The 26,950-nt window shown below is 41.3% G+C and overlaps 1 protein-coding gene across 2 annotated transcripts in view; it reads right to left on the bottom strand.

The window, feature by feature from the left end:
* The window catches only part of sgta (small glutamine rich tetratricopeptide repeat co-chaperone alpha), a 47,462-nt gene extending 20,512 nt beyond the window's left edge, over window positions 1-26,950 (bottom strand). Inside the window, exons 1-9 of one of the 2 annotated variants that reach the window (XM_047049648.1) lie at window positions 26,644-26,950; window positions 14,704-14,847; window positions 14,341-14,444; window positions 9,618-9,708; window positions 9,406-9,505; window positions 6,905-7,009; window positions 5,129-5,264; window positions 4,988-5,050; window positions 4,540-4,577 (exon numbers count right to left, since the gene is read on the bottom strand). In XM_047049648.1, the coding sequence (XP_046905604.1) occupies window positions 4,540-4,577; window positions 4,988-5,050; window positions 5,129-5,264; window positions 6,905-7,009; window positions 9,406-9,505; window positions 9,618-9,708; window positions 14,341-14,444; window positions 14,704-14,803 (737 nt within the window). In that variant the 5' untranslated portion in view covers window positions 14,804-14,847; window positions 26,644-26,950. The remainder of the gene's footprint in view (window positions 1-4,539; window positions 4,578-4,987; window positions 5,051-5,128; window positions 5,265-6,904; window positions 7,010-9,405; window positions 9,506-9,617; window positions 9,709-14,340; window positions 14,445-14,703; window positions 14,848-26,643) is intronic. The other variant, XM_047049649.1, reaches the window with a different exon arrangement.

Here is a 26,950-nt window from a genome sequence, read left to right as displayed (position 1 = left end):
CATGATGTCTCAATATCGCGCTTGCACTAGCGGAAATGGGCTTCCATAGCCTCACAAGACAACACTTGAGTTAAAAACAATAGACTCAAAAAAAAGTTACGAGTACGAGCGTTCCGATTGGCTGATGCGCAGTCATGCCATCCGCGTGGTGACCTACTCACAGCTCAATACGGATCCGTAATGCCCTCCGACGAAAATGTCAAAATGAGCGAAAGCGATCAGTCTGACTTTTACTAACGCCACCAGTGTAATTTTACAACAAGAATTTTACAGCGCGAGACATAAAACTTGAACAACAAATCGAATTGGTTACCTGCAGAATGGGACATCAAATATATAAGTAATTAGCGTCGGCATGAATGTGGTCCGCTTAGACAAAATACACTCCACGTTGACAATTCCGTCAGACCAACGCAAATGTGCTTCAGGTCAAACGAAAAAATAGCAAATCAAATAGAAGTTAAACTACAATTCAAAATATCGCAAGAATGCGATTTATATGATGGCTTATATACAATACAACAACCAGACATTTAATTAACACCTGTAATACAAAAATATAGTATAAAGTATACCGCGATTGAAACGGTATAGCCAAATCTCTCCCGGTAGACACATTTCTACCGTTGCACGGTATATACCGTCATACCGCCCAGCCCTAGTTCGGCGTACATTTTTGTTATACATTAATTTTAGCCTACGAATAGGCTAATCTCGGGCACTGTATTGTGCACAGGATGAATATTTCTTTGTTTGACCTGGTAAACAGTGAATACATCTTTCAGGCTGTTTTCGGAAGATGCGATTTGCACCAACAACTTAATATATAACTTGAACCATAATCGGCCCAGGTAAAGTGCAATGTAGTCAGTAAAAAATACTGGGTGATAACACATATCTAGGATAAGTCAAAAAGCAGGATCCTGGAATTTGATTGAGTGGAATATTGTTTTCTTTTCTTCACTGTGGTGAAATAACCGGCGCTCAACGCTTCTGATGATTAACACTCAACAATTGCACCTCTCTTAACCCCATCTGGGTTAGCGCGTTCCAGGTTTACCAACATTCATCAATGCGTATCAACTATTTCAGATTTGAATGTCTGACATCATTTGAAAGCTTACAATCTGCACTTTCACAATCTGTGAAAGTTGTCAGTGAGCCGACCAAACATCATCTTTTTATCAGACCGTGTCACAAATTACTGCAATTCCAGCATATTAGGTTAATGTTGTTAAACACTGTTCAGTTTACCCCTCTTCCTTTAAACCACAGAGAATAGTTTTGGGGTTTGGGCAATATTAAACCCCCATCACTATGTTAAACTCAATTGATTTATGCTAAAATTGAAAAATGCTCTCTTTATTTTCATAAACTATGATTATGGCATGAATGTGATCTAGCCAGCTGCTTTAATTATTTAGGAGGATATCCTTAGGGGTATTCGGGGCTCTAGACAGCTAAACATTTTTTACAGCGCGCAAGTATTTTGTACAACTATTCGCACATATGTGACCGGCAAATTTGACCTTTTTCTTTTCTCTTTCCATGTTGAAAAATTAGGAGGGAGCGAGTCTGCCAGAGTGGGCCGAGATGTGTGAGGGGGGAAGGTCCGTGAGCGATTATTCAACTGTGTGGGTAACGTAATCTACACTTGTGTCTCGCTTGGGTGTCTCATGAAGGGAGCGATTGACGGCTAATATTAACCAATCTAACATCTGCATTAAAGTTAAGAATCTGAAAGAGAACTGAAAACATGTTGCGCCACAACAATCATTTTCACTTGCACAAATGCTCCTGTAAGGAGTTGGAAAGACAGGAAGTCAACAAACTTCTTCCATTTGGCACACAGCTTTGTGCGTCATTTATTCAAGTAGGCCTACAAACACAATACTTGTAAGAGCCAATTTGAAGAAGAGTTTTTGTTGTATAAAACTAGTATCTAAAATATTGTTTATTTAAATCTTTTAATTCATAATTTAATGTATGGAGAAATATTATTTAATTTATAGTTGTAAAGTACATTGATTGGTTAAATGAGTGGAATGTATTAGAATCAGGAGAGAAAGGTGGTCATGTGACCAACTTGTGCTTGCTCAGTTTTGAGATGGTCAGGTTAAGGAGCAACACAGTTTTTCTGACCGACAACACCAATGTACCGATTTACTGTTATTAATCCTAAATAATAGATGTTTTTGGCCTTGTTTTTTTTTTTTTTTTGGGCGTCACACTGGTTGCTAGAAGCCTGCTCTATTAGTGGCATATGGAACAAAGACAGAGTGCCACTTACAAAACCTTTTGAACAGAAAACATAGCCATGGCTAGCTACCCACAACGTAGCCCAGACCTCACTGCAGGTGCAGTGTCCACTTGCACCTGACCAGTGAATCATATAATGTAGTCTGCCATGTCATGATATGTATAGTTATAGGGATATGAAAGGATCTTTATCAGGATATGAGATTTTGGTCATATTGCACAGCCCTACACATTTTTCTTGTCCATAATCTGTCAACGACATGAACAATCGCAATTTAAACAATCTTTTGGTAGCTAATTTCTTCCATAAGTTGTTGTAAGGGGTTAGCAGCTTTCTGAATGCCATTGATAGATGCTCTTTTCCTGTTCTCTCTGGCTCTGAAAGGTAGTGCTACCTCTATGTTAGTCTTCTTTGTTTTCCGCGGCTATCGGATAGTCTAGTCTCACTGGGATGAGCACACCGTTTTTTGAGAATTGTTTTGCATGACATTAGAATAAACAGTATCAAAAGCAAGAATCAGAGTGTTTTATTTAATTGAAAATGTTCCTAATTATAAATATTAACAAATTCCACTGGATTTGTTTGTTGGAACGTCACATAAAAAATGGAACAAGTCTGACATTTACGTAGTTATTTCTATCTTTCCAGGGTGTATATTATCTAATGTACATCCTCTACAATGAAAATGGCTTTGGCTCAAATAATATCTTTACATTATTGTGAAATAAATCCATAAACTAGTGGTGGGCATAGATAATCTTTTTAAATCTAGATTAATCTCACTGTAATCTTGGCGTTAATCTAGATTAACCTAGATTAAAATGGGTCATTTGAATTTCGCCGAAGGCATTCAGAATATGTGTGCTACCCAAATAATGACTAAAAGTAAGTCTTTGAGAACGGGTTTCTCAAGCCAGGTGGCGCATTAGACCAGGGGCTCATCTCCTGTTTACAAAATGCATCACAAACTGCTTGAGAAAGATCTACTATGATAATTGGTGATGAAAATAAATAACGTTCAATAAGATGTTTATTAACTGTTTATTAAATTAGTTAGCTTGGCTGATAAAGCTGTGCTGACGGGCTTGCCTCGGTTGCACTGAAACATAGTAGTTCGAAGACGACTCTTCCCCTGCGCTACATTAGTGCTTGGCCGGCATCTTCCGCATTAGCCAAGGGGATGCTTTGCGTTTAGGTGGTATTTGAGCCTGGAAGAACTCCTACAGTAAACTAATTCCGCATAGCACAAGGTGCAAACAACCTTAGGCCGAATCCCAATACTCCCCCTTACATCCCTTTCCCTTAGTTTTGCACGTTCCTGTGAGAGCTAGTGGTGTCCCAATACTCTTTTTGAGCAAGGGGTAGGGCTAAGACTAAGGGGTATACATCCCTTAAAACCAAGTAAGATCGGGAGCTTACTTGAAACCTAGGGCTACGTGAATACTGCGCGACCAGCAACAATGGCGGCCAGATCATCCAGAGGAAAAAAATATATTTTCGGCTTAATTCATTGATGAAAAAAATTATGACAGTCTTGTTTTGTGTTATACACAGTCCCAAACATATATTTGCAACCATTTTCCTAATTGAAACGTTTCTAAAAATCGCTAGTTTGGTACGCTAATGTTCCAGTGCTGAATTGCACAACAGTCCCGCATTTCTTTGACTATCATGTCAGTTTTAAGTAAATTCCATTAGCAGCAAATTTCGTTTAATATCAGTGCATAACACTACTTGCTTTGGAGAAATCGATACGTGCTAGATGACGTACCTGTAACCAAGTGGCGTCCCATTTCTTAGGGATAAGTAGCCCTTACCCCTCAGTTGAGGGCCAAGGGCTAGGGGTAAACTAAGGGCTATGGGTAAGGGGAAGGGGTAAGGGGGAGTGATTTGGCCTTAGTCTTGTTGAAGTTTCCATTGGGAAGCGTCTTAAAAATAAATTTCCCTGAAGCAAACCAGGCGGCTTCATAGCTGCATCCATGTTAGCGGCTCACGTTTGATGTGATAATTTCATACACAACGCATACACACAGGTTCGAAGACTCGTTCTCGCCCACTACAGTGCAATTTGGCTAGGTATACATCCGCGCTAAAATATCAAGGTGAAAGTCATCATAGCTTGCATAGTATAGACCCAGCTCCCAACCCAACTTTGAGAATAGATTAACGGCGAATTATATATTTTTTTTTATTGCCCGATAAGTGTCATGTTAACGCCAATAACAGTCCACCACTACCATAAACACGCCTTTCCCACCCAATGTATTGAACGAACTTACAGCTGTTGCACTTGTGGGTTGTTCATCAAATTGGATGCCTAGGATAAAATATAAGAAATAAAAACATGGTTAGCTGGCTAAAACAGAAGGTGCATTGTCATAGTAAAATACAAATGCAGCGTTTCCTCTACGAATTGTTTCAGCAGCCGGGGGGGGGGGGGGGGGGGGGCAGTTTTACCTGGGTGGTGCGTGCATGCAACCAACTTTATAACATATTTACAGTCCCAGCTTGATGGCCTGTGCTTCGTCTTTTTTTCCTTCCTTCTTTCCTCTCCACTCATTACTGCTTTGCAGTTGTACAATTGCAATTTTGTGACATTTCATATAATTCTGAGGCAGCGGAGGCAATGATTTTGTAGCGGCTGGCCGCTGCTGAAAATACATATAGCTGAAACACTGAAAGGTTTGAGCTTAATGGCCCCACTTTTATCTCAGTTACTGAACTCACCATATTCATGAAGCCAGGGTTACTGAGCAAGCCAGCCAGATCTACGCCTCCCATTCCCCCTGTCTATAAAAAGGTATAAAGATGAACAATGAGACATTCCATATATATGCTGTTTAGTGTTCAACAATTTTGATGTCTTACTGGGCTGGGGGTCTCCATTTTTTGCTCGGCTATCTTCAGGTTTGATTTGTAGGTGTCATTGTCTGGGTCCAACTCCAGGGCTTTCTTGTAGTAGCTCACAGCTTCTGTGTGTTTGTTTAAACTGGCTAGAGCCAATCTTGAAATTAAACACATTTAAAATCCAATTACACCTGTATCTGCAATCTTAAAGGCAGAATTTACTCAACTGAAGTACGGCCAGCTACATTCTACACATTTCATTCAAACTACTCAGACTTCACATCCACAATGACCATTTCTTATGAATGGAAGCCCATTTCCACCAAAAAAAAAAAAAAGATGACAAATTAAGTCATAATTATGAGATACGCAAGTCATTATGAGATATTAAGTCATAGTTATGAGATACTACCTACAGCGTTTTTTAACACCCTGCACCGCTTGCCTTCCGACAGGTTAATACAGAGTTGTAGTTCTCATCACTGTTGTAGTAGTCATGGCCAAGCGTGTAGACTCGGGTTCATGTACTCACAATATCGATCAAAATACCACTTTTACACAACATTTGTGTAAAAATACTAGTGGTGGGCATAGATACATTTTTGTAATCTAGATTAATCTCACTGTAATCTTGGCGTTAATCTAGATTAAAATGGCTCATTTGAATTCCGCCGAAGGCATTCAGAATATGTGTGCTACCCAAATAATGACTAAAAGTAAGTCTTTGAGAACGGGTTTCTCAAGCCAGGTGGCGCATTAGACCAGACTCATCTCCTGTTTACAAAATGCATCACAAACTGCTTGAGAAAGCTGTTCTACTATGATAATCGGTGATTAAAATAAATAATGTTCAATAAGAGGTACTTGTGTTTATTAACTGTTTATTAGATTAGTTAGCTTGGCTGATAGAGCTGTGCTGACGGGCTGACGGGCTTGCCTCGGTTACACTCAAATATGGTACTTTGACGACGACTCTTCCCCTGCGCTACATCAGTGCTTGGCCTGACATCTTCCGCATTAGCTAAGGGATGCTTTGCGTTTAGGTGGTATTTCAGACTGGCTGAAAAGCGTAAAGCTCTCTCTTGGAAGTCGCTTTGGATAAAAGCGTCTGCTAAATGCATAAATGTAAAAATGTAAACTAATTCCGCATAGCACAAGGTGCGAACAACCTTAGTCTTGTCGAGGTTTCCATTGGGAAGCTTCTTAAAACTACATTTTCCCCGAAGCAAACCAGGCGGCTTTCATAGCTGCATCCATGTTAGCACGTCACGTTTGATGTGATAATTTCATACACAAGACATACACACAGGTTCGAACATTGATATCTATATAAAGGCTAGATGTCTCGTCCGCGTTGCCGGCCAACGGAGTCGAACGTCCGCACATGGTGCCCATCTTTCCACAGTCAACTCGCTCACCCATAACATTGTGTTGGTGCTACATGTACTTTTTAAATGACCATAACTTGCTAAATTTTCAGACGATTTTGAAACGGTTTGGTTTGTTATCAACGTCAGAAATGTAGTTATACCACTGCATACTTCTATCATATATTTTTTAATAACGTAATTATTCATATGTATGCAGTGGCATAACTACATTTGACGTTGATAACAAACCAAACCGTTTCAAAATGACTCATTCATAATTATGAATTAGTATCTAAATGATGACTTAGTATTTCATAATTATGACTTAAAAAAAATATGTATGCCGGAAATGGGCTTCCATACTTATGATCCTCTGTACGCAACAAAAAAACTTGCTGTACCCTGAGCTAGTCATTCATATTCCTACCCCATTCTTCCATATGCTTTGCTGTAATTTGGGTCAATCCCTATGGCGAGTTCACAGTCCTGCACAGCTCCAGCATAGTTACCAATTTTGCTGTATGCAGCAGCCCTATAAAAAACAAGCATCAAATGACACATTGGCCTACACAGAAAATGTGAGATAATTTGATCAATAGCATTTATTGTATTGTAGCTATGCCAGAAAGATCATCTGATTCACAGTAACAAACGAAATAAAATTGATTGCACGTAAATAATTAGGTATTTGTTTTTGATCCTCTGCTGATTTTGTATGTTTGCCCACTGACCAAGAAATAATCAGTTTATACATTTTAATTGTAGGTTTATTTGAACAGAGACAGGATAACAACAAATCCAGAAAAAAATATTTTTAATGAGTGAAAGAAGTATTTGACCCCTCTGCAAAACATGACAAAGGCCGAATCCCAATACTCCCCCTTTACCCCTTCCCCTTAATTTATCCCTAGCCCTTGGCCCTCGAAAGTAAGGGGTAAGGGCTACATAGCCCTAGGAAATGGGACGCCACTTGGTTACAGGTACTTCGTCTAGCACGTATCGATATCTCCAAAGCAAGTAGTGTTATGCACTGATATTAAACGAAATTCGCTGCTAATGGAGTTTACTTAAAACTGTAGACATGCTAGTCAGAGAAATGCGGGACTGTTGTGCAATTCAACACTGTCGCATTAGCGTAGCCTACCAAACTAGCGATTTTTAGAAACGTTTTGATTTGGAAAATGGTTGCAAATATATATGTTCAGGACTGTGTATAACACAAAACAAGACTGTCATAATTTTTTTATCAATTAATTAAGCCGAATATTACATTTATCGGACTCTCTGGATGATCTGGCCGCCATTGTTGCTGGTCGCGCAGGATTCACATAGCCCTAGGTTTCAACTAAGCTCCCGATCTTACTTGGTTTTAAGGGGTGTATACCCCTTAGTCTTAGCCCTTCCCCTAGCTCCAAAAGAGTATTGGGACACCACTAGCTCTCACGGGAACGCGCAAAACTAAGGGGAAGGGGTAAGGGGAAGGGGTAAGGGGGAGTATTGGGATTTGGCCTTAGTACTTGGTGGCAAAACCATTGTTGGCAATCACAGAGGTCAGACGTTTCTTGTAGTTGGCCACCAGGTTTGCACACATCTCAGGAGGGATTTTGTCCCACTCCTCTTTGCAGATCTTCAAGTCATTAAGGTTTCGAGGCCGACGTTTGGCAACTTGAACGTTCAGCTCCCTCAACAGAATATTTATGGGATTAAGGTCTTCAGGGCCTTAATGTGTTTCTTCTTGAGCCACTCCTTAGTTGCCTTGGCCAAGTGTTTTGGGTCGCTGTCATGCTGGAATACCCACCCACAACCCATTTTTTGATGCCCTGGCTGAGGGAAGGAGGTTCTCACCGAAGATTTGACAGTACATGGTCCCGTCCATCATCCCTTTGATGCGGTGAAGTTGTCCTGTCCCCTTAGCAGAAAAACACCCCCAAAGCATAATGTTTCCACCTCCGTGTTTAATGGTGGGGATGGTCTTCTATAAGCAGCATTCTTCCTCCTCCAAACACGGAGCATTGATGCCAAAGATTTTGGTCTCATCTGAACACAACACTTTCACCCAGTTCTCCTCTGAATCATTCAGATGTTCATTGGCAAACTTCAGACAGGCCTGTACATGAGCTTTCTTGAGCAAGAGGACCTTGCGGGAGCTGTAGGATTTCAGTCCTTCACGGCGTAGTGTGTTACCAATTGTTTTCTTGGTGACCATGGTCCCAGCTGCCTTGAGATCATTAAAAAGATCCTCCCATATAGTTCTGGGCTGATTGCTCACCATTCTCATGTTCATTGCAACTCCACGAGGTGAAATGTTGCATGGAGCCCCAGACCGAGGGAGATTGACAGTTCTTTTGTGTTTCTTCCATTTGAGAATAATTGCCCCAACTGTTCAAGTTGCTTGGCGATGGTCTTGTAGCCCATTCCAGCCTAAGTAAGTCTACAATCTTGTCCCTGACATCCTTGGACGGCTCTTTGGTCTTGGCCATGGTGGAGAGTTTGGAATCTGATTGATTTACTTCTGTGGACAGATGTGTTTTATACATGTAACAAACTGAGATTAGGAGCACTCCGTTTAAGATGTTCTCCTAATCTCAGCTCGTTACCTGTATAAAAGACACCTGGGAGCCAGAAATCTGATTGAGAGGGTCAAATACTTCTTTCACTCATTAAAATTCAAATCAATTCATAAATATTTGACATGCATTTTTCTGGATTTTTGTTGTTGTTATTCTGTCTCACTGTTCGAATAAAACTACCATTTAGGTTATAGAATGATCTTTCTTTGTCAGTGGGCAAACTTACAAAATCAGCAGGGGATCAAATACTTTTTTTCCTTACTGTATTGTATACAAAACTCAATGTACATGCATTTATAAAATGCTTTCATCAGAAATATGCTAATAGGATGAAGCCTGTAGGTTTGTTGGCCAATACCTGTTGCAGTAGTAAACAGCGTTTTGTGGATTTACAGCAATAGCCTTGGAGTAAAATTCCACTGCTGCACCAAAGTTCTCTACCTTCATTTGGTCATTACCTGATGAGGAAAACAAAATTGTCAGAATTTCTTGTTACAGACTTCTAGAACACATCTCTTAGTTAATCATTATTTTCGTATTTACATATTTACATATGTAGAAAAGTCCTACCATCAGTTTTGAGTCTTTCGGCCTCTGCCACTTCCTCTTCAGTGGGGGCATCTGTTTTTGTGTTTATTTTAACCTGGGGGGTGTGTGGCTGCTGCCAGAAAGAGACAGAAACAAAATACTTGTGGTTAGTAAAGTATAGTGTCCAGTAATGTAATGAACATTAACACTTGTTCAAGACAAGCACAATTTTGGGCCAATAAATGGCAGAAATTCAGCTTTACCAGCTGGGAACTAATCTGAATTTCCCCCTCCCAGTCTAAATGAATTGCAAGCTGACCAACCAACCCGTGGGTGGCTTATGGGAGCATGTCGTAAACAGGACTGACTGACCACTGTCACATTCAAGGCCGGATTAACCATTAGGGCAACTGGGCACATGACATATAAGGGGCCCTGGACAACGTCAACTGAAATGTTATATCACGTTATGAACGCAGTCCTTACTTAATGTGAGCACTTTATTACAACTCGTTCGATCAAAAGATGTTAAATCACATCAAAAACAGTGTTTGTGTTGTCTAGTAGCTGCCAATACGAATGCCGCTTGTGGTTTGCCAGCTCTTGAAGCGCTGTGGCTGGAGGAGAGCGTAATTGCAGAGAATGTCTAATATAGGGAGAACTGCCACTCTCGAGACACTTCAGGGTCTAGCTGGCCTTGCTGAAATTCAATTCTGGATCATTACTAAATCTCCTTGGTCAAGCTACAAACCTTGGACAAGTAAGTTAACTAACGGTATATCATTTTGTTGCTTTACTGTATATGGTTACCTAGCTTGATAGTTACAACTGAGTTACTGTTGCTAATGTAAAGATAGATGGCATCAAGTGCGATACATCCGTTGTAAACATTAGCGCTAGGGATGTGCATCTCCATCACTGAAGACGATACGATACACATCTCGATGCACTGCCAACGATCCGATACATTAAAGATACATAAAAGCAACCACTAATGCGATACGATACGATTCACCCCTATTGCGATGCAGTGCGATTCGGCACGATGCGATTCAATGAGATGCGATGCAAAGGGAATATTAAGCTATGCAATTTAATATGGTACATATTGATTTACATTTATGCTATGATTTATTTATTTGTCAGACTGCAAATCATCAATTAACTAAACAAGTGAAAGTGTTATTTCACATATTAAACAAAGTCTCTGACAAAATATAAAATAACATCAGGCCTGGCCTTGCCTTAAACCAGCCCTTCTTTCCTGTTGTATGTGTTCTCTGAATGTAAAAATGGGTAAACTATTGGCAGTCACAAGCTGCTGTAAACACTGTAATTTAACACTACACACAATTGAACTCGTACGTCCTACTTTTCCTACTCACACGTCCTACTTAAGATTTTTCTCAATGACTCAGCTATCTCTCGTCTTACTTTGTCGTATACAACAGGGATTTGTTTTGTAGGAGAATAGCTTCCTATTCTTGCTAGGGGTACCGGTGGAGCTAGCCACTGACTGTAGCCATAGCTGAATCCGAGCGGGAGGCAGACGTCTCCACACAAATACCATGTAGCTGTAGCCTCTTCAGGTGACGACCTAAATTAGCCGTGCTGCCTATGTACTTTATAGCAGTACGATATATCTTGCGAATTGCATGCGTCTTGTCAAATTGCCTATCTTTCTTGTAAAATCCGAAGTGTTGCCAAACCTTGGATTTATTGCAATTTGTAGGAATGTGTAACTTTTCCTCCGCCACGATAACACTCGCCCGAACACGCCTGCATCTCGCGCGAAACTTTGCCGAGAGACTTCACAAGAATCGGCCACTGACAGCAGTGGAGATAAGAGCGTGCTTAAGAAACTATCTAAATATAACATTATTGGTCACAAATCATTGGTCAAATTTCTAAATATTAAAGGTGTTCGCATACACATAATTCTATATAAATACATAGGATTATACCGATGCAAAGATGTTAGAAACGATGCATCGCGATTTCATCCCACATTGTATCCGGTGCATACTTTTTTGATCCGGGCCATCGCATCGTGAGCTTTCATGCCGATGCATCGATGCGAATCGGTGAATCTTCCCATCCCTAATTAGCGCATGTTGCCACCCCTCTCCTCCTCATTAGCATTTAAAGCTACAGACACAGAAACTGCAGCAAATGGGGGGTACAATGGGGCTTAATAGGGAGTGGCAAGGCTCTCCTTAAACAGGCTCTGGTAGTAGTATAGAAGTGTAGGCTATATGATCTTGATGATAGCAACTTTGCGATTGTTTGGCCGGGGGGGGGGGGGGGGGGGGGGGGGGGGTTGCAGTTTTGTTGTGCGGTTTATATTTCGAAGCGGCTTACAGTCCGGTTTTGGAACAAAATAATTGCTTAGTCTCAAGATCCCTACTGAAAAATTTGCGTGAAGTCCCTAACTAGCATCACATCAGGCACAGAATTTGCATGCATTAGCAGGGCGCTCGCTGTGGTGGCGTATACGGGACTGGTTCTGGTGGGCCGGTCTGGATCAAAGTCCAGGGCCTATTTTTTACTCCCAGTCCGTCCCTGGAATCTGCCGCTAAATGAGTGACTTGGCTTTATTTCTGGACATACCATCCACCATTTTCCTGTTCAAATACAGGGAAAGAAGCGGAAGGAGGCAGCGACTAGCTGTGCCTCCTCTCGGATTGCGCAATCCCACACAAACTGGGCTGAGCTGCAATTTTTTTGCTCAATTTTAGCACGTGCAATTTGATCTCTATATGTCACCAATGGAATGTTTTTACACAATTTTATTATATGTCCTAACATTTTATTGTCTTGGTCATGCATTTTAGGTATTTGTATAACATATTTGTTTTGCTGATCGCACATAACGCCACAGTGAAAAAGCAGGAGGGGAGGCAGCCAGTAGCTCTGCCTCACTGAAGGGGGCGTGTGTTAGCACACAGGCTTGTTCTGCTATTGTTCTTCTTCATGTATTACAGACAAATGCCATTGTATGGTTGTTGCTAGCTAAAAAAGTCAAATTGAAAAAGTGCACCCTATTGTTTATTTTTTTGCCCTGACTGATTATAAGATTATATATATATATAATCTAGCATTTTTATAATCTTGCATATTTTGCATTAGTTTAACATTTCTCAAAACTGGATTTTCAATCAAAACTGGAAGTATATATCATGGAAGATCGATGCCCGGAGCTCAAAGATTTGATTCAAACGACTGGAAAGAAGATAACAAAATTATATAAAACCAAATGAGAACAAATTAAGTTATTTTAAAGAATAAAACAATGTGTCTTTTTGTTATGGACTGTATATACTTTCATTTCTATTGAATGAGTATGAATTGTGGAATTATGATGGCAAATTAATAACACGGAGGATGCAAAGCAAATGCGCTCTTTCTGAGCCTCTATAAATGTAACGCTTTCCTGTGTGTAAAGAATGCTGCTATGGTATATGAAACATAACCATTAGTCAATGGCAAGCAGCCAGTTGAATGGTGAATTGATGCTGCTTTGTTGAATTTGTAAATCTGACTTTGAAAGTCAGTGCCTCCCCAGCCACGCACGTCACTGATCAGGAAATACCTGTCTGAGCACTCCAACCAGCTGTTAGTCCAAGCACTTGTCCTCTCCAAGTTGGACTACTGCAACTCGCTGCTCGCCAGTCTTCCAGCATGCACAACCCGCCCTCTTCAGAGGATTCAGAATGCAGCGGCCCGCCTGGTCTACAATCTACCCAGACGCTCCCATGTTACCCCACTCCTCATCTCCCTCCACTGGCTACCCATCACGGCCCGCATCAGATTCAAGACCCTAGTACTGACCTTCCAAGCAGTGAACGGGACTGCACCCGACTACATCAAGGCTCTCCTACAGCTTTACACCCCCACCTCTCACCTACGGTCTTTTTCAGACAACCGTCTGGTGGTCCCACCGCTCAAGACCGCCCGGTCCCAACACAAGCTCTTCTCCTGTCTGGCCTCCCCGTGGTGGAACAACTCCCCACCTCCATCAGAGACACTGACTGTCTCCGCACCTTCAAGAAAAGGCTCAAGACGCACTTGATCCGGGAGTACAACGGTACTTAGGAATGGTTTGCTGGACACAATGTTAGTTTCCTCAAGGATCACAATGACTCTGGCTTAGAGACCTGTTGCTCTTGTTGGTTAGTGGTAACTGATTTAAATTGTTGTACTGGCTGTGAAATATTTTGTTTTACTGTTGCTTGCTTTTCTACAGGTACACTTGCAGTTATAGCAATTCATTTTGTTTGATTCTAGCTTGCTTAACTACATGCTCTTATGGTTCTTCCCTATGGCACTTATTTTGGTGGTTCACAATGTGTGCTTCATGTGTTGGCTACCCGCAATGTTTTTGGGGCTATGTTGTTGTTATTATCAGTGACCTATGCACTTTATAAAGCTCTCTCTTGGAAGTCGCTTTGGATAAAAGCGTCTGCTAAATGAATACATGTAAATGTACTGCTGGAGGTAGTTAGACAGACAAGTAGCCGGTCCAATCATTGAGGTCAGTCTGAACTTAATGATTGGTTTATGACAGTCCTGCGACGCCCACAGAGGATTTTTTTCATTTTAATGTCTAGATTTATTGGTTGCCATAAAAACGTGAAGTTTGTCAACAATTATGACAAAACGTGCATCTCAACAACCCAACCCTGCCTTCAATATCAAGCCTTGAATGTTCACATTTTAAAAGGAGGCGGAAAGGTAGCTCTTGAAAATAATCTAAACGGTCTACCTTAGGTGTGGCAGAGGCAAAAATCTCAGGTAAAGTTTGCGTAACAGCTAGACTCTGATCCTCCGTTGAGACCTCAAAGGCTGTTTCCAGACATTGGACAGCAACTGCAGAAAAATTAAGGCAATGTATGCTCATTAGAATTCAATGTAAAGCTACGTATTTAAATGTAGTCTGTCCAATGCATAGTAGTGGAGACTGTAGAATATCTATGAATAATGGGACAGCATTTGTCATTGATAAAGACCCCTGATTCTTGTAAGAACTAAATCTACGCATACATACTGTTAGTGAAGTCTATGAAGATCTGCATCTTAACTGATTGAGGTATATAATTACAATTGAAATAGGAATAAAATATCTTACCCTCTAGACTTTCCTGGGCATCTGATGATAAATTCCCAGAGTGAAATTGATCATGAAGAAACTGTATGATTGAGAAGGCAAGCCTCTTTGTGTCTGTCATTTTCAAGGAGGTCCAGGCCTCTAGTATGTATTGTGGGGGAGACCCTGAAAGAGACAATTACAGCAATGTAGAAAAGTGAGTACAATATTGTAATAACAGTGACAGCTGAATAATTACCTATACAGTGCTTTAAATTGCATATGTCTGCAACCTCAAAATATATTTGGGAGCATTTAAGCAAGTTCAAATAATCGTTATGGTGCGACCTGTTTTAATTTCTTTAAAATGCTCGCTAATTAGCCTACTGCACAGTGTGTGCCTGCTGTGAGCTGATCCAGTGACCGGTCCACCGTTCTATCCAACGCTACATAACCAATTACACTTCATCTTTACGTTCTTAACTTTCATGCAGATTTCAGGTTGATGGCCAATATTAACCAATCACACCTTGTTACTGTACTCCCTTGTCATGTGACAGTTTGCTAACCCTATCCTTAATATTCGGTTGGTGCTCCTACATTTTTGCTTGGGTTAGGGTTAACCCAGTACTACCAAGTAAAAAAGCTTATTTTGAGCCCTGAAATAGCTTGCTTGTACCACCTAATTTTAATATCCCACCTCCACACCCATGAAAAAAGAGGCATACATTATTTTTTCGTTATTAGAAACAATAACACCAATGACAACACTATTTTTAAGTTGTGTAACGTAGTGCAAAAAATACAATGACTAACATAACTAAAAAGGGTACTGCAGAAAAAAGAAAAAAAGGTTTCCACCCCCAAATTGTCAAAGATTAGTCACCTTTAAAACAAGGTACAACTTGTAAGGATCGTGCATTCGTGGAATTAGCAACACAGCTTACGGTGTGGGTAGCGGCCCCAAAAGATTTGCCAAAATCCCCTGCAATATTCTTCTGTTGGTAATCACTCTTGTTTTGCGCGTCAAGTGGGATCAGCTTGGGCGTGCTGTATGTGCCAGAGTGACCAACGCAAACACGTTGGCTGACTTGCGACAAATCCTGGTTGAGGAATGGGATGCCATCCCACAGCACTGTGTGACCAGACTGGTGACCAGCATGAGGAGGAGGTACCAAGCTGTTGTGGCTGCGTACGGATCTTCCACACGCTACTGAGGTCCCTGACAGTGTAAAACGAATTAAGTGTAAAAATGGCTAATATGTGTTGTTTTTTCCTTATTACTGTGGGAGAGTGCAATCATCCAATCCACCAAGCAATTCAAAACGAGCGTGAATACCAACAGAAGACTATTGCTGGGGATTTTGGCAATTTTGGGGGGGCTGCTACTAGTGGTGGGCAATATGGCCAAAATCTTCTATCACGGTATGAGTAATTTTATATCACGGTTACGGTATATATCACAGTATAGTAATTGTTCTGTAAATTCAATTAAGAAATGGTACAAAATAACCATACCGTACTTCATCATCACACTCGATTATTTATTACAAACAAAAACAACTGCCTCACATGAGACAACACTTGAGGTTACGAGTACGAGCGTTCTGATGCGACTGGCTGATGCGCAGTCATGCCATCCACGTGGTGACCTACTCACAGCTCAATGCGGATCCGTAATGATCTCCGACGAAAATTTCTAAATGAGCGAAAGCGATCAGTCAGAGTTTTACTATCCATATAACTTTCGGGTTTCGGCCTCGTTAAAGCTCGGTCGATACGTTAAAGCCTCAGTTTGATATTTCCCAGCATGACCTCACTCTCAGTTAGTAAGTAGCTAGCCTTCACTAGTCATCCTAGATCAAGAATGCTAGCAACGCCACCAGTGTAATTTTACAATTAAAACAATAATTTTACAGCACGAGACATAACTTGAACAACGAATCGAATTGGTTACCTGCAGAAAGGGTCCTCAAATATATAATTAATTAGCATCGGCATGAACGTGGTCCGCTTAAACAAAATACACTCTACATCGAAAATTCCGTCAGACCAACGCAAATGTGCTTCAAGGTCAAACGAAAATACCAAATCAAATAGAAGTTAAACTACAATTCTAAATATCGCAAGAATGCGATTTATATGATGGCTTATATACAATACAACAACCAGACATTTAATTGACACGTAATACAAAAATATAGTATAAGAGTATACCGCGGTTGAAACGGTATAGCCAAATCTCTCCCGGTAGACACATTTCTACCTTCGCACGGTATATACCGTCATACCGCCCAGCCCTAGCTGCTCCCCACACAGTTAGCGGTGTTGCTCATTCCACGAATGCACGATCCTTACAAGTTGTACCTTGTTGTAAAGGTGACTAAATCAGGCTTTCCATCTATATAAAATACAATACCAAATAGCATTATTGAAGGGGAGGAATAATAGTCCGGAATAACATTTCCGAACTTTTTTTGAGTTTATATATTATTTTTTTAAGTGCAAGATAACACTTGTCACACCACAGGCAATTTGCTTCTTGCTCCTCAACGCAAAACTGTTCAATTCATTTGCGAAAGTTTCCGTAATGTTGCCCTTGTTATCTACACTTGATCGCCTGCGATGAGTAGGCTACACTAGATTCACGGGCAGCAACTGCATTTGCATGAATCCGCCTATACGCTCTTCACGAGCGGTTTGGTGCTGGGAATAGCATTTACTTCCTTACATGTACTGTGCTATATGTGTGTTGAATAACGACAGTTCGGTGGGTAAAATGGACATACAGTGAACCTCAAAGTCCATTGACACCTCTTTCCTATCTAAATCTCACAACTTGAAACTGAAGCTGTAAAACGATCGGTTTCGAAAAAGCTGAATTTCTGACGTCATAAATGTAGCATAACCTTTGTTACGCCCCAACATTGACATACAGACCAGCCCTCTGGTGTTCTGGCCCAGGATCTCAGACACTAGTTAGCTGGGCGCTGCTCTGTGTACTTCCACGGAAATTACAAAGGAGAAAGTTTGGATATTGAAAATGGACCATCGTAAATGCAGTGTTCCAGGCTGTACAGGGAATGCTGACACTTCAGAGGGTTCAGTGTTTCCCACACAGACTTAATTTGTGGTGGTGCGTCACAGAATCAACACTGGCTGCCACATATTGCCTTTCGTTAAAAAATGTTTTTTAACACTATTTAGGTAAAAACACGCAGCGTCTTGGTTCAGTTGCATTTCCTTTCCCTGCTCTCCCTCCGTCTCTGTCACTCACAGACGTCACTTTCTCACATACGCACAGTCACATTGAGTGGCATAATAATCGCGCGACACAACAAATCGATAATGAAATTAGTTGCCAACGCTTTTAATAATCGATTTGTTGTTGCAGCCCTAGTTAGCAACGATGCATACCTACGCCATCTTAGTAAGACCGACAGCTTCGACGAGCCTTCAGCATTAGGGACGTAGATAAAGGTCTAGATAAGTTGAGGCTAGTTTTCGCTAGGTAACTACGGACATGTGTCAATCACGTGACGGACATGTGTTCCCCTTTGTTCTTTTGGTGAGAAGTCTCAGGAGCTAGCTACTTACCTGGCATCATGTAGCCAACCAGTTAAATAGTTATTTAGCACTTGCGTTGCTACCTGCATATGCAGAAATTATTTGTATGTTGTTGTTTTTGTGAATTATTTCGAAACCGCCCCCCCCCCCCGCCACAAATAGATTTCTAATCTGTGGGAAACACTGGTCTTCTTAAGGAACCAAACACTCTACGCATCCTACACATCCCTGTGCAGTTCGACCCTCAATAGGGGTTATGCAAAACATTCTTCCGGGTTCTACAAAACAGATGTAACTACTTCCGGCCGGCCGCTTTTGAGGTAAACACAGCGTAGTAAAGGCCACCTACTATAGCCGGTGTTTAAAGGAGCTACCCTTAATTACAATTTCCCATGTACACAGGATTGCCAAACGGACTTCCAGAGCCCCGAGTTAGTACCCTGGGGAGTAGCCTTTTTTTTTGCTTGCAGACGATTAAAACAGTCAAACGAAGACTGTACCTGTAGAAGTCCAAGTGGACTCAAAGAATGCAGTGTTTGGCAATCAACTGCAACAACTACCAGTGTGACAGTATTTATTTACAGGTCAATTTTGTCGGTAGCGTAATCTTATACACCTGCTAACTTTAACGTTTTGGTTTTTTTTGGCCTAGTAGTAGGCTAGTAAACGTAATTCCTTCTAGGAACGATAGGTCCTAGCTATAGAAACCAGAATAATGATATGGATATGACACTAAATTAAAATGAGCTTCTTAAATTAATTTGCTGAATTCATATATTTTATTGATAACTTAGCACTAGTTGTGTAGCTATGTAGCCTACTGTAACGTTGTAGTTAATGTGAGCTAGTGTTAGTGCTACCTCCTGGGAAACGGTCTAACGTTAGGCTATTATAACGTTATATGAACTCATCACTTTATTCCTGTCACACTTACCCTAATGTAGAGAGTAATACAACTTATCAAATCCTTAAACTTCCCTGTCAATATAAGTTATTTGGATCACCTAGCGCTGCAGATATGTACAGAAGTGAGAAGCGGAAACGATTACATATGTTTTCCGGTTCGAACGCTGAGCGCTCCGCATAACCCCTATTACACATTTGCTCGAACCATTTCACCATTTCACTGGGATAATGTAAAGCAGGATTTGCTATGAAGCTAGTCAATCTGTTGAAAACAGTGTTGTGTAGGATTTATTTGTACGTTTTTATTTCAAGTCTCCACCTTGGTGTTTCAGTGAGTGCTCTTGGCCATGTTGCGTCTTTGCTCCGCAGCTTTGCTTGTTGTAAACCAACCAATCAGCGCGCAGCTTGTCTATATATTAATGAACATACCATAAAAGGAGAAAACCTAGCGTTTCATTCTAGGACTATTTAACAGGATGCATCAGGGGGCATAGAACAGCACCCAGGCTGTTTTTTGCCCAACCAATGTTACATACCCTATTCGGAGACTTTAAGGAACAGTGTGAAATACCCAAAAAACCCAGTCAATCACCCCTTTAAGTAGTTCTTAAGAGACACATACAAGGGTTCTTCTTTCAAGCATGTTCTGGAAACACAAGTAAGAAATAATGATGGTTCGTTAGTTTGCTCATAGAGAAACCTCGTAATTGCTATGATCCATCGTTATTGGGAAATGCAGCTCTGGCTAGTTGGACAATAGGGCTAACTGACGGAAATTAGTTTGTTGAGGGGAAAAGGAGCCAACTTGGCTTAGAAGTAAAACCAACAACGAACTGCCTCTGTGGGATTGGGGAGGAGCCGAGAGGAGGCGCAAAGTGTATGAGTCTGGATTGGAAAAAGTTGAGAACTGTTAAACTTTAGTGTCACTGGGGCTGGCAGTCAATCAACGGACCCCATATAGAAACCCGTCATGTCCATATTATTGCCGTCTCAACGTTTTGGTTCTATAGAATAAATGTTTGTATGATTATCGAGATTTTAAACTTGTCAACTTAGCCATCACCACACGTTCGTCTTTTTGTAAAACAGACAACACAAACAATGACGCCAACAGATAAACGTAACTACTAGCTAGCTAGCTAGCTGAACGTAGCTTCCAACTTTCATTTCATGCTAGCACAGCATGAAATCCTCACACCGCTGCTGGTGTGAATGCCCTTAATGTTGCAGCACTTCCAGGAGCCAGTGCTACTAGTGTGGCTACTGATGGAAAACTCCATCTTGTAACAAGCGTTGCTCTCGGTGGATTTCTGTCGTTTGTGACTGCAATTGCAGCATTACAACATTTGGTGGCGCTTAGGGCTGTCCCCGACTAAGATTTTCTTTGGTCGACCAAGACTCGACTAAAACCTCTGAAAATCGACTAATCGAACTTTGAAACGCTTCTTTTTTTTCAAAAAAAGAAATTTCCAAACATTTTCGCAATCTAACTCAATGTTAGACTCGTATCACCAGTCCTGTTGTAACCGATGCCGATGGTACTTAGTATCTCTTACAATGTACTACAAATTAAAAATATTGTTTAACATTCAAATCATCAGAGCGTGCTTATCACTGCCTGAAAACTTGCAGCATGCAAACTTACGTAGAAGCTGAGTGGGAAACGGTGCAACAGAGAAAGATTTTGTTGTCTTGGCCGGAGAAGATAATGTCATTCGATTTGGATGTGATTCTTATAATAGGCATATTCATTTTTCAACCCAGCGCGTTAGCATGAGCGAAGTAGGGCTAGGCCAACTTACGTTTTTCAGGTGGTAGGCTACATCATATTCAACGTCTACCTATGAAAAATAAACCGTTGTTGGCAGAGTTTGCATTCGACGTTTTTCGAGTCACCCGGTATTTGGAAATGTAAATGTAATTTAATGAAATGCTGCCATACCACAGATTTCTTTGCCATTTTGACTAATAACACCGACAAAGTAGGCTATGGCAGAGTTCGTAGTTCTGCAGCCAATTGTGCTTATGCCATGTGCAAAATACCAAACCAAAACAAAGCGCAGATTAACGAAAGGGAAAACAGTAACACCTTTTCTTTTAAATTATATATTTTTAGAGTTTCTTTATTTGTCTTAAATAATATAATCTACAATTTCTGTAGAACATTTCGTTAATTCAGCAATGATGACACAAGCGGGAATGAGATCTCACTCGACTAAAAAAATCTTGTCGACCAAGAGCACATCGACCAGAAAATCGACTAGTCGACCAAGTGGGGACAGCCCTACCATATACAATCATATATATTATGCAAATGATCCTAAACAACAGTAAGGTGTAGTTTAGGGCTGCAACTAACGATTATTTTAGGAATCGATTAGATTAGAAGATCAACCCTCGCTAGGCACCTGGCCCAGATGGCATATCAGGTGGGGCCCTCAGGGGCTGCGCTGACCAGCTGGCAGGGGTCTTCAGTGACATCTTCAACCTCTCCCTTAACCTGTCTGTACTCCCCACCGGCTTCAAGAGGACCACCATTATCCCTGTGCCCAAGAACACCAAGGTCACATGTTTGAACGACTATCGCCCGATAGCACTGACCTTTGTCATCATGAAGTGCTTCGAGCGACTAGTCAAATCATTCATCTGCTCCTCGCTGCCCCCCACCCTGGACCCTATGCAGCTTGAATACCGGTCCAACAGGTCTACAGACGATGCCATCGCTCTGACTATGCACACCGCTCTCTCCCACCTGGACAAAGGGAATATGTATGTGAGGATGCTGTTCATTGACTACAGCTCAGCATTCAACACCATCATCCCCTCCAGACTGGTCTCCAAGCTTGTGGACCTTGGACAAAGCACCGCCCTCTGCAAGTGGATCTTCCACTTCCTGACGGGGAGGCCACAGGTGGTGTGAATTGGTGACCGCACCTCATCCGTACTGATCACCAACACAGTTCAGCCCTCTCCTGTTCTCCTCGTTCACTCACGACTGTGCGGCAACGCACAGCTCCAACCTCCTTGTTAAGTTTGCTGACGACACAACCATCGTGGGCCTCATCTCTGACAGTGACGAGTCAGCCTACAGAGAGGCGGTTGACACCCTGACATCATGGTGCCAGGACAATAACCTCTCTCTCTCAACATCAGCAAAACCAAGGACATGATTGTGGACTATAGGAGACGGCAGGAGGAGGAGCATGCACCCCTACTCATCAACGGATCTGAAGTAGAGAAGGTCAGCTACTTCAAGTTCCTCGGGGTGAACATCAGCAACGACCTCACCTGGTCTGTTCACACGGACGAGGTGGTCAAAGCGGCCCGTAAACGCCTCTTCTTCCTGAGGAGACTGAAGAAGTTTGGTATGGACTCAGTCATCCTCACTAACCTTTACAGATGCACTATAGAGAGCATTCTGACTGGTTGCATTACAGAGTGGTATGGGAGCTGCACAGACAGGGACCGCAAGGCCCTACGAAGTGTGGTCCGTTCTGCTGAGTTCATCATCAGCAGGAAGCTCCCAGCCCTACAGGACACCTACCACACACGTTGCCTAAGGAAAGCCGGCAGGATTCTAAGAGACTGTTCCCACCCATCCTTCAGTCTCTACCCCGTTGCCTTCTGGCAGGCGTTACCGCAGCATCCGGTCGCGCACACGCAGACTGGAAAACAGTTTCTACCCAAGGGCCATAAGGCTTCTGAATGGACACTGATATTCACATTGATTCACTGCACAATAGTCACTTATACACTGTCACTTTCAGTACTGGGTGCACTATCAGTAACATTGCACTACTGTACCTCACTGTACTTCGCCATCAGGCTCCTGTATGGTCATTGACAGTCACTGATCTGCAATTTTGCACCATTGTACTGTACTCCACCTAGGTTAGAATAGGTTATTATAGGTGTTGTGCATTTAGGGTTAGTATAGTGTATTATTTATTGTTATCTGTATATTTGGGAAGTTTCACTTATTTAAGTAAATTAATTAAATTATGTTCTGTGTACTTATATGTCATTTCAGTGCCCAGTCTAACCTTGTGTTGTTCTGTGCACCTGACAAATAAAAGACTTGAACTTGTACATATTTAATACCACTGGCCGGATTGTGACAGCCCGTGGGACGGTTTGTGACAGATCGTGGGCCGGATTGTGACAGCCCGTGGGCCGGTTGTGGCCCAGGTTTGCCGTAACTGACTCTGGTGCTCAGGTCGTAATTTCAATCACACAGCACGGAACAGTGTAGGCCTACAGGAATATCTGGACCACAGCCAGGAGCAAAGACCCGCCCCATCTCTGTCTCTGATTGGTTTAGACCACGATATGATCCAACCATGAGTGTGAGTTCCGTCAAAGGAGAACAAACGCTTAGTTCGTGGAGAGGCAGCTGATGCGAGGAGGTAAGGTGCACCGGTGCGACCTAGGAAAATGTTTTGTATAAATGTTGGTCGCATAGTGCGGGTGCTGGCAATTCACTATATGCACGCATTACTTCCACATATTGCATAAGCCAGGTGAAAAACTTTGGGTAGCAAGCAGTTCTTTCACACAAAATTCTGTTTTTTTTACGAGGAGTTTACGAGATCTTCCCAAACTGACAATTAACGATGTAGGCTACAGTGGTATGAAAAAGTATCTGAACCTTTTGGAATTTCTCACATTTCTGCATAAAATCACCATCAAATGTGATCTAATCTTTGGCAAAATGACACAGATTAAAAAACAGTGTCTGCTTTAACTAAAACCACCCAAACATTATAGGTTTTCATATTTTAATGAGGATAGCATGCAAACAATGACAGAAGGGGGAGGAATAAGTAACTGAACCATCACATTTAATATTTTGTGGCCCCCCTTTGGCAGCAATAACTTCAACCAGACGCTTCCTGTAGCTGCAGATCAGTCTGGCATATCGATCAGGACTAATCTTGGCCCATTCTTCTTTACAAAACTGCTGTAGTTCAGTCAGATTCCTGAGATGTCTGGCATGAATCGCTGTCTTGAGGTCATGCCACAGCATCTAAATGGGGTTCAAGTCTGGACTTTGACTTGGCCACTCCAGAACGTGTATTTTGTTCTTCTGAAACCATTCTGAAGTTGATATACTTGTGTGTTTTGGATCATTGTCTTGTTGCAGCATCCATCCTCTTTTTAGCTTCAACTGTCTGACAGACGGCCTCAGGTTTTCCTGCAAAACATCCTGATAAACTTTTGAATTCATTTTTCCATTGATGATTGCAAGTTGTCCAGGCCCTGAGGCAGCAAAACAGCCCCAAACCATGATGCACCCTCCACCATGCTTCACGGTGGGGATGAGGTGTTGATGTTGGTGAGCTGTTCCATTCTTCCTCCACACATGACGTTGTGTGTTCCTCCCAAACAATTCAACTTTGGTTTCATCAGTCCACAGCATATTTTGCCAAAACTACTGTGGAGTGTCCAAGTGCCTTTTTGCGAACATTAAACGAGCAACAATGATTTTTTTTGCATTGTCAGTGGCTTCCTCCGTGGAGTCTTCCATGAACACCATTCTTGGCCATTGTTTTACATATAGTTGATGTGTGGACAGAGATATTTGACTGTGCCAGTGATTTCTGTAAGTCTTTAGCAGACACTTTAGGGTTCTTTTTTACCTCTCTGAGTATTCTGCGCTGAACTCTTGGATTCATCTTTGGTGGACGGCCACTCCTTGGGAGAGAAGCAACAGTGCCAAACTCTCTCCATTTGTAGACAACTTCTCTGACTGTCGATTGATGAACATCCAGACTTTTAGAGATGGTTTTGTATCCTATCCCAGCTTTATACAGATCAACAATTCTTGATCGCAGGTTTTGTATCCTATCCCAGCTTTATACAGATCAACAATTCTTGATCGCAGGTCTTCAGACAGCTCTTTTGAGCGAACCATGGTGCATGTCAGACAATGCTTCTCATCAAGACAACTCTTACCAGGTGTGTGTTTTATAGTGGGCAGGGCAGCTTTAAGCCACTCATCAGTGATTGGGCACACACCCGACTTAAATTGTTTGGTAAAAATTGGTTTCTATTGCTCTTTAAGTCTCTTTTGGCAGAGGGTTCAGTACTTATTCCCCCCCCTTCTGTCATTGTTTGCATGCTATCCTCATTAAAATATTAAAACCTATAAATGTTTGGGTGGTTTTAGTTAAAGCAGACACTGTTTTTTCATCTGGGTGATTTTGACAAAGATCAGATCACATTTGACGGTGATTTTATGCAGAAATGTGAGAAATTCCAAAAGGTTCAGATACTTTTTCATACCACTGTACATAGGATTAGGGCTGAACGATTTCGGGAAGTATGCCAATTGTGATTATTGTGACTAATATTGCAATTGCGATTTAATATGCAATTATTATATAATTTATTATTAATAAATATAGATGTATACTACTGATTTCCAGTCAGCAACATAACACACAAAGTGAATTAGTCTGTGTGGGAAACACTGCTTGGGGAAACATTGAACAAGATACAAAACGTATTTTAAAAAGCCTAACCTTAACCAAAAACATCAACCTAAAAAGCAATTTCAAATGTAAAAAAATATATAATAGAAACCTGGAAACGTATGATTTTTAATTGATTTAAGTATTATTTACATTTAATGGAAAAATATATAATCTCGATTCAAACCAACTCATTTTAATTAGGTTTAATGTATTTTACATACACGAAACAAACATGATTTACTAGATGATTGGCTATGACAATTTACATAATCATGGGGTAGGCTAAGCCTTTGATATGGCCTGACTTAACTTTAAAAATGCATGATAAAAATTTGTGTTCCTGTATTTTTCATCTTGTTGAGCAGTCTGGGTACTGGACTGCTTGCATCCCAATATTCTTGTTATAAGATATACAGTGAGTTCCTGACTTGATATAATAAACCTTGCGTTAGCATGGTGGAAGACAACCGAACGTAATGACGCGATAGCAGACTAGAGCTGGATTGCTTCAGAATATTCATCAAATATCTGTGGATATGGCTATGCGCAATGTTATATTACTACAATAGCGTGCTTATTAATTTGAAAACCGACTCCAATAATGCTTTTGGTAAGTAAGCGAGTTAACGACAGTAGACTAACACTGAGAGATTGGCTACTGCAGCTAACAAAGCTAGCTAGCTACATACAGTAGAGGAGGTCAAACTTGAGCAAATTCATAACTGGAGTATGGTAGCAATAGTCGCCCAACAGGCTAACCAATATCTAGACTACATTGAATACTACTTAGTGAACAAAATAAGCGTAATATACGTTGTCAAACTAAGCTGGTTAACCTAGCTAGCTAGTAGGAGTAGCTAGAAGCTAATTTGCTGGGTTGAGCAGTTTTGACTAACATGTCACTAGAATACGTCTACAAAGAATAAGATACATTTCCACTAAATTTCGCTGACACCGACATATAAAACACAGCTATAGGAAAACTACAGCAGATTATAAACATTACAAATAAAGTGGAATATTTCCAATTTACCAGTTGGCCAGCTACAAATGTTCCAGAAATTACTCGATACAGACAGTAGTAGACTAGTACGGCGTGGAGGTAGGCTTCAGCTTCTAGAGTCGTGTGTATCCGTCGCATAACTACAACGTCATAGTAACTGCGTATAGACGTTGGCTGTTTATCAATCCACGTTTTTTTCCGTTCTTGTATTCTTGCGAACTCGTTTGACGTCATCTTTTATTGCCCAGGTACGGTTCCAATCATAGACATAATAAAGAATCGACGCCGCATCGAACGCTACTGCTTACTGGCGCTGACTAGACGTGGGGCCGCCATC

This window comes from Hypomesus transpacificus, chromosome 26 (genome assembly GCF_021917145.1).
Source record: "Hypomesus transpacificus isolate Combined female chromosome 26, fHypTra1, whole genome shotgun sequence".
Taxonomy (NCBI): domain Eukaryota; kingdom Metazoa; phylum Chordata; class Actinopteri; order Osmeriformes; family Osmeridae; genus Hypomesus; species Hypomesus transpacificus.
Note: the sequence above shows the minus strand (reverse complement) of the source record. Positions and strands in the feature narration are given on the sequence as shown.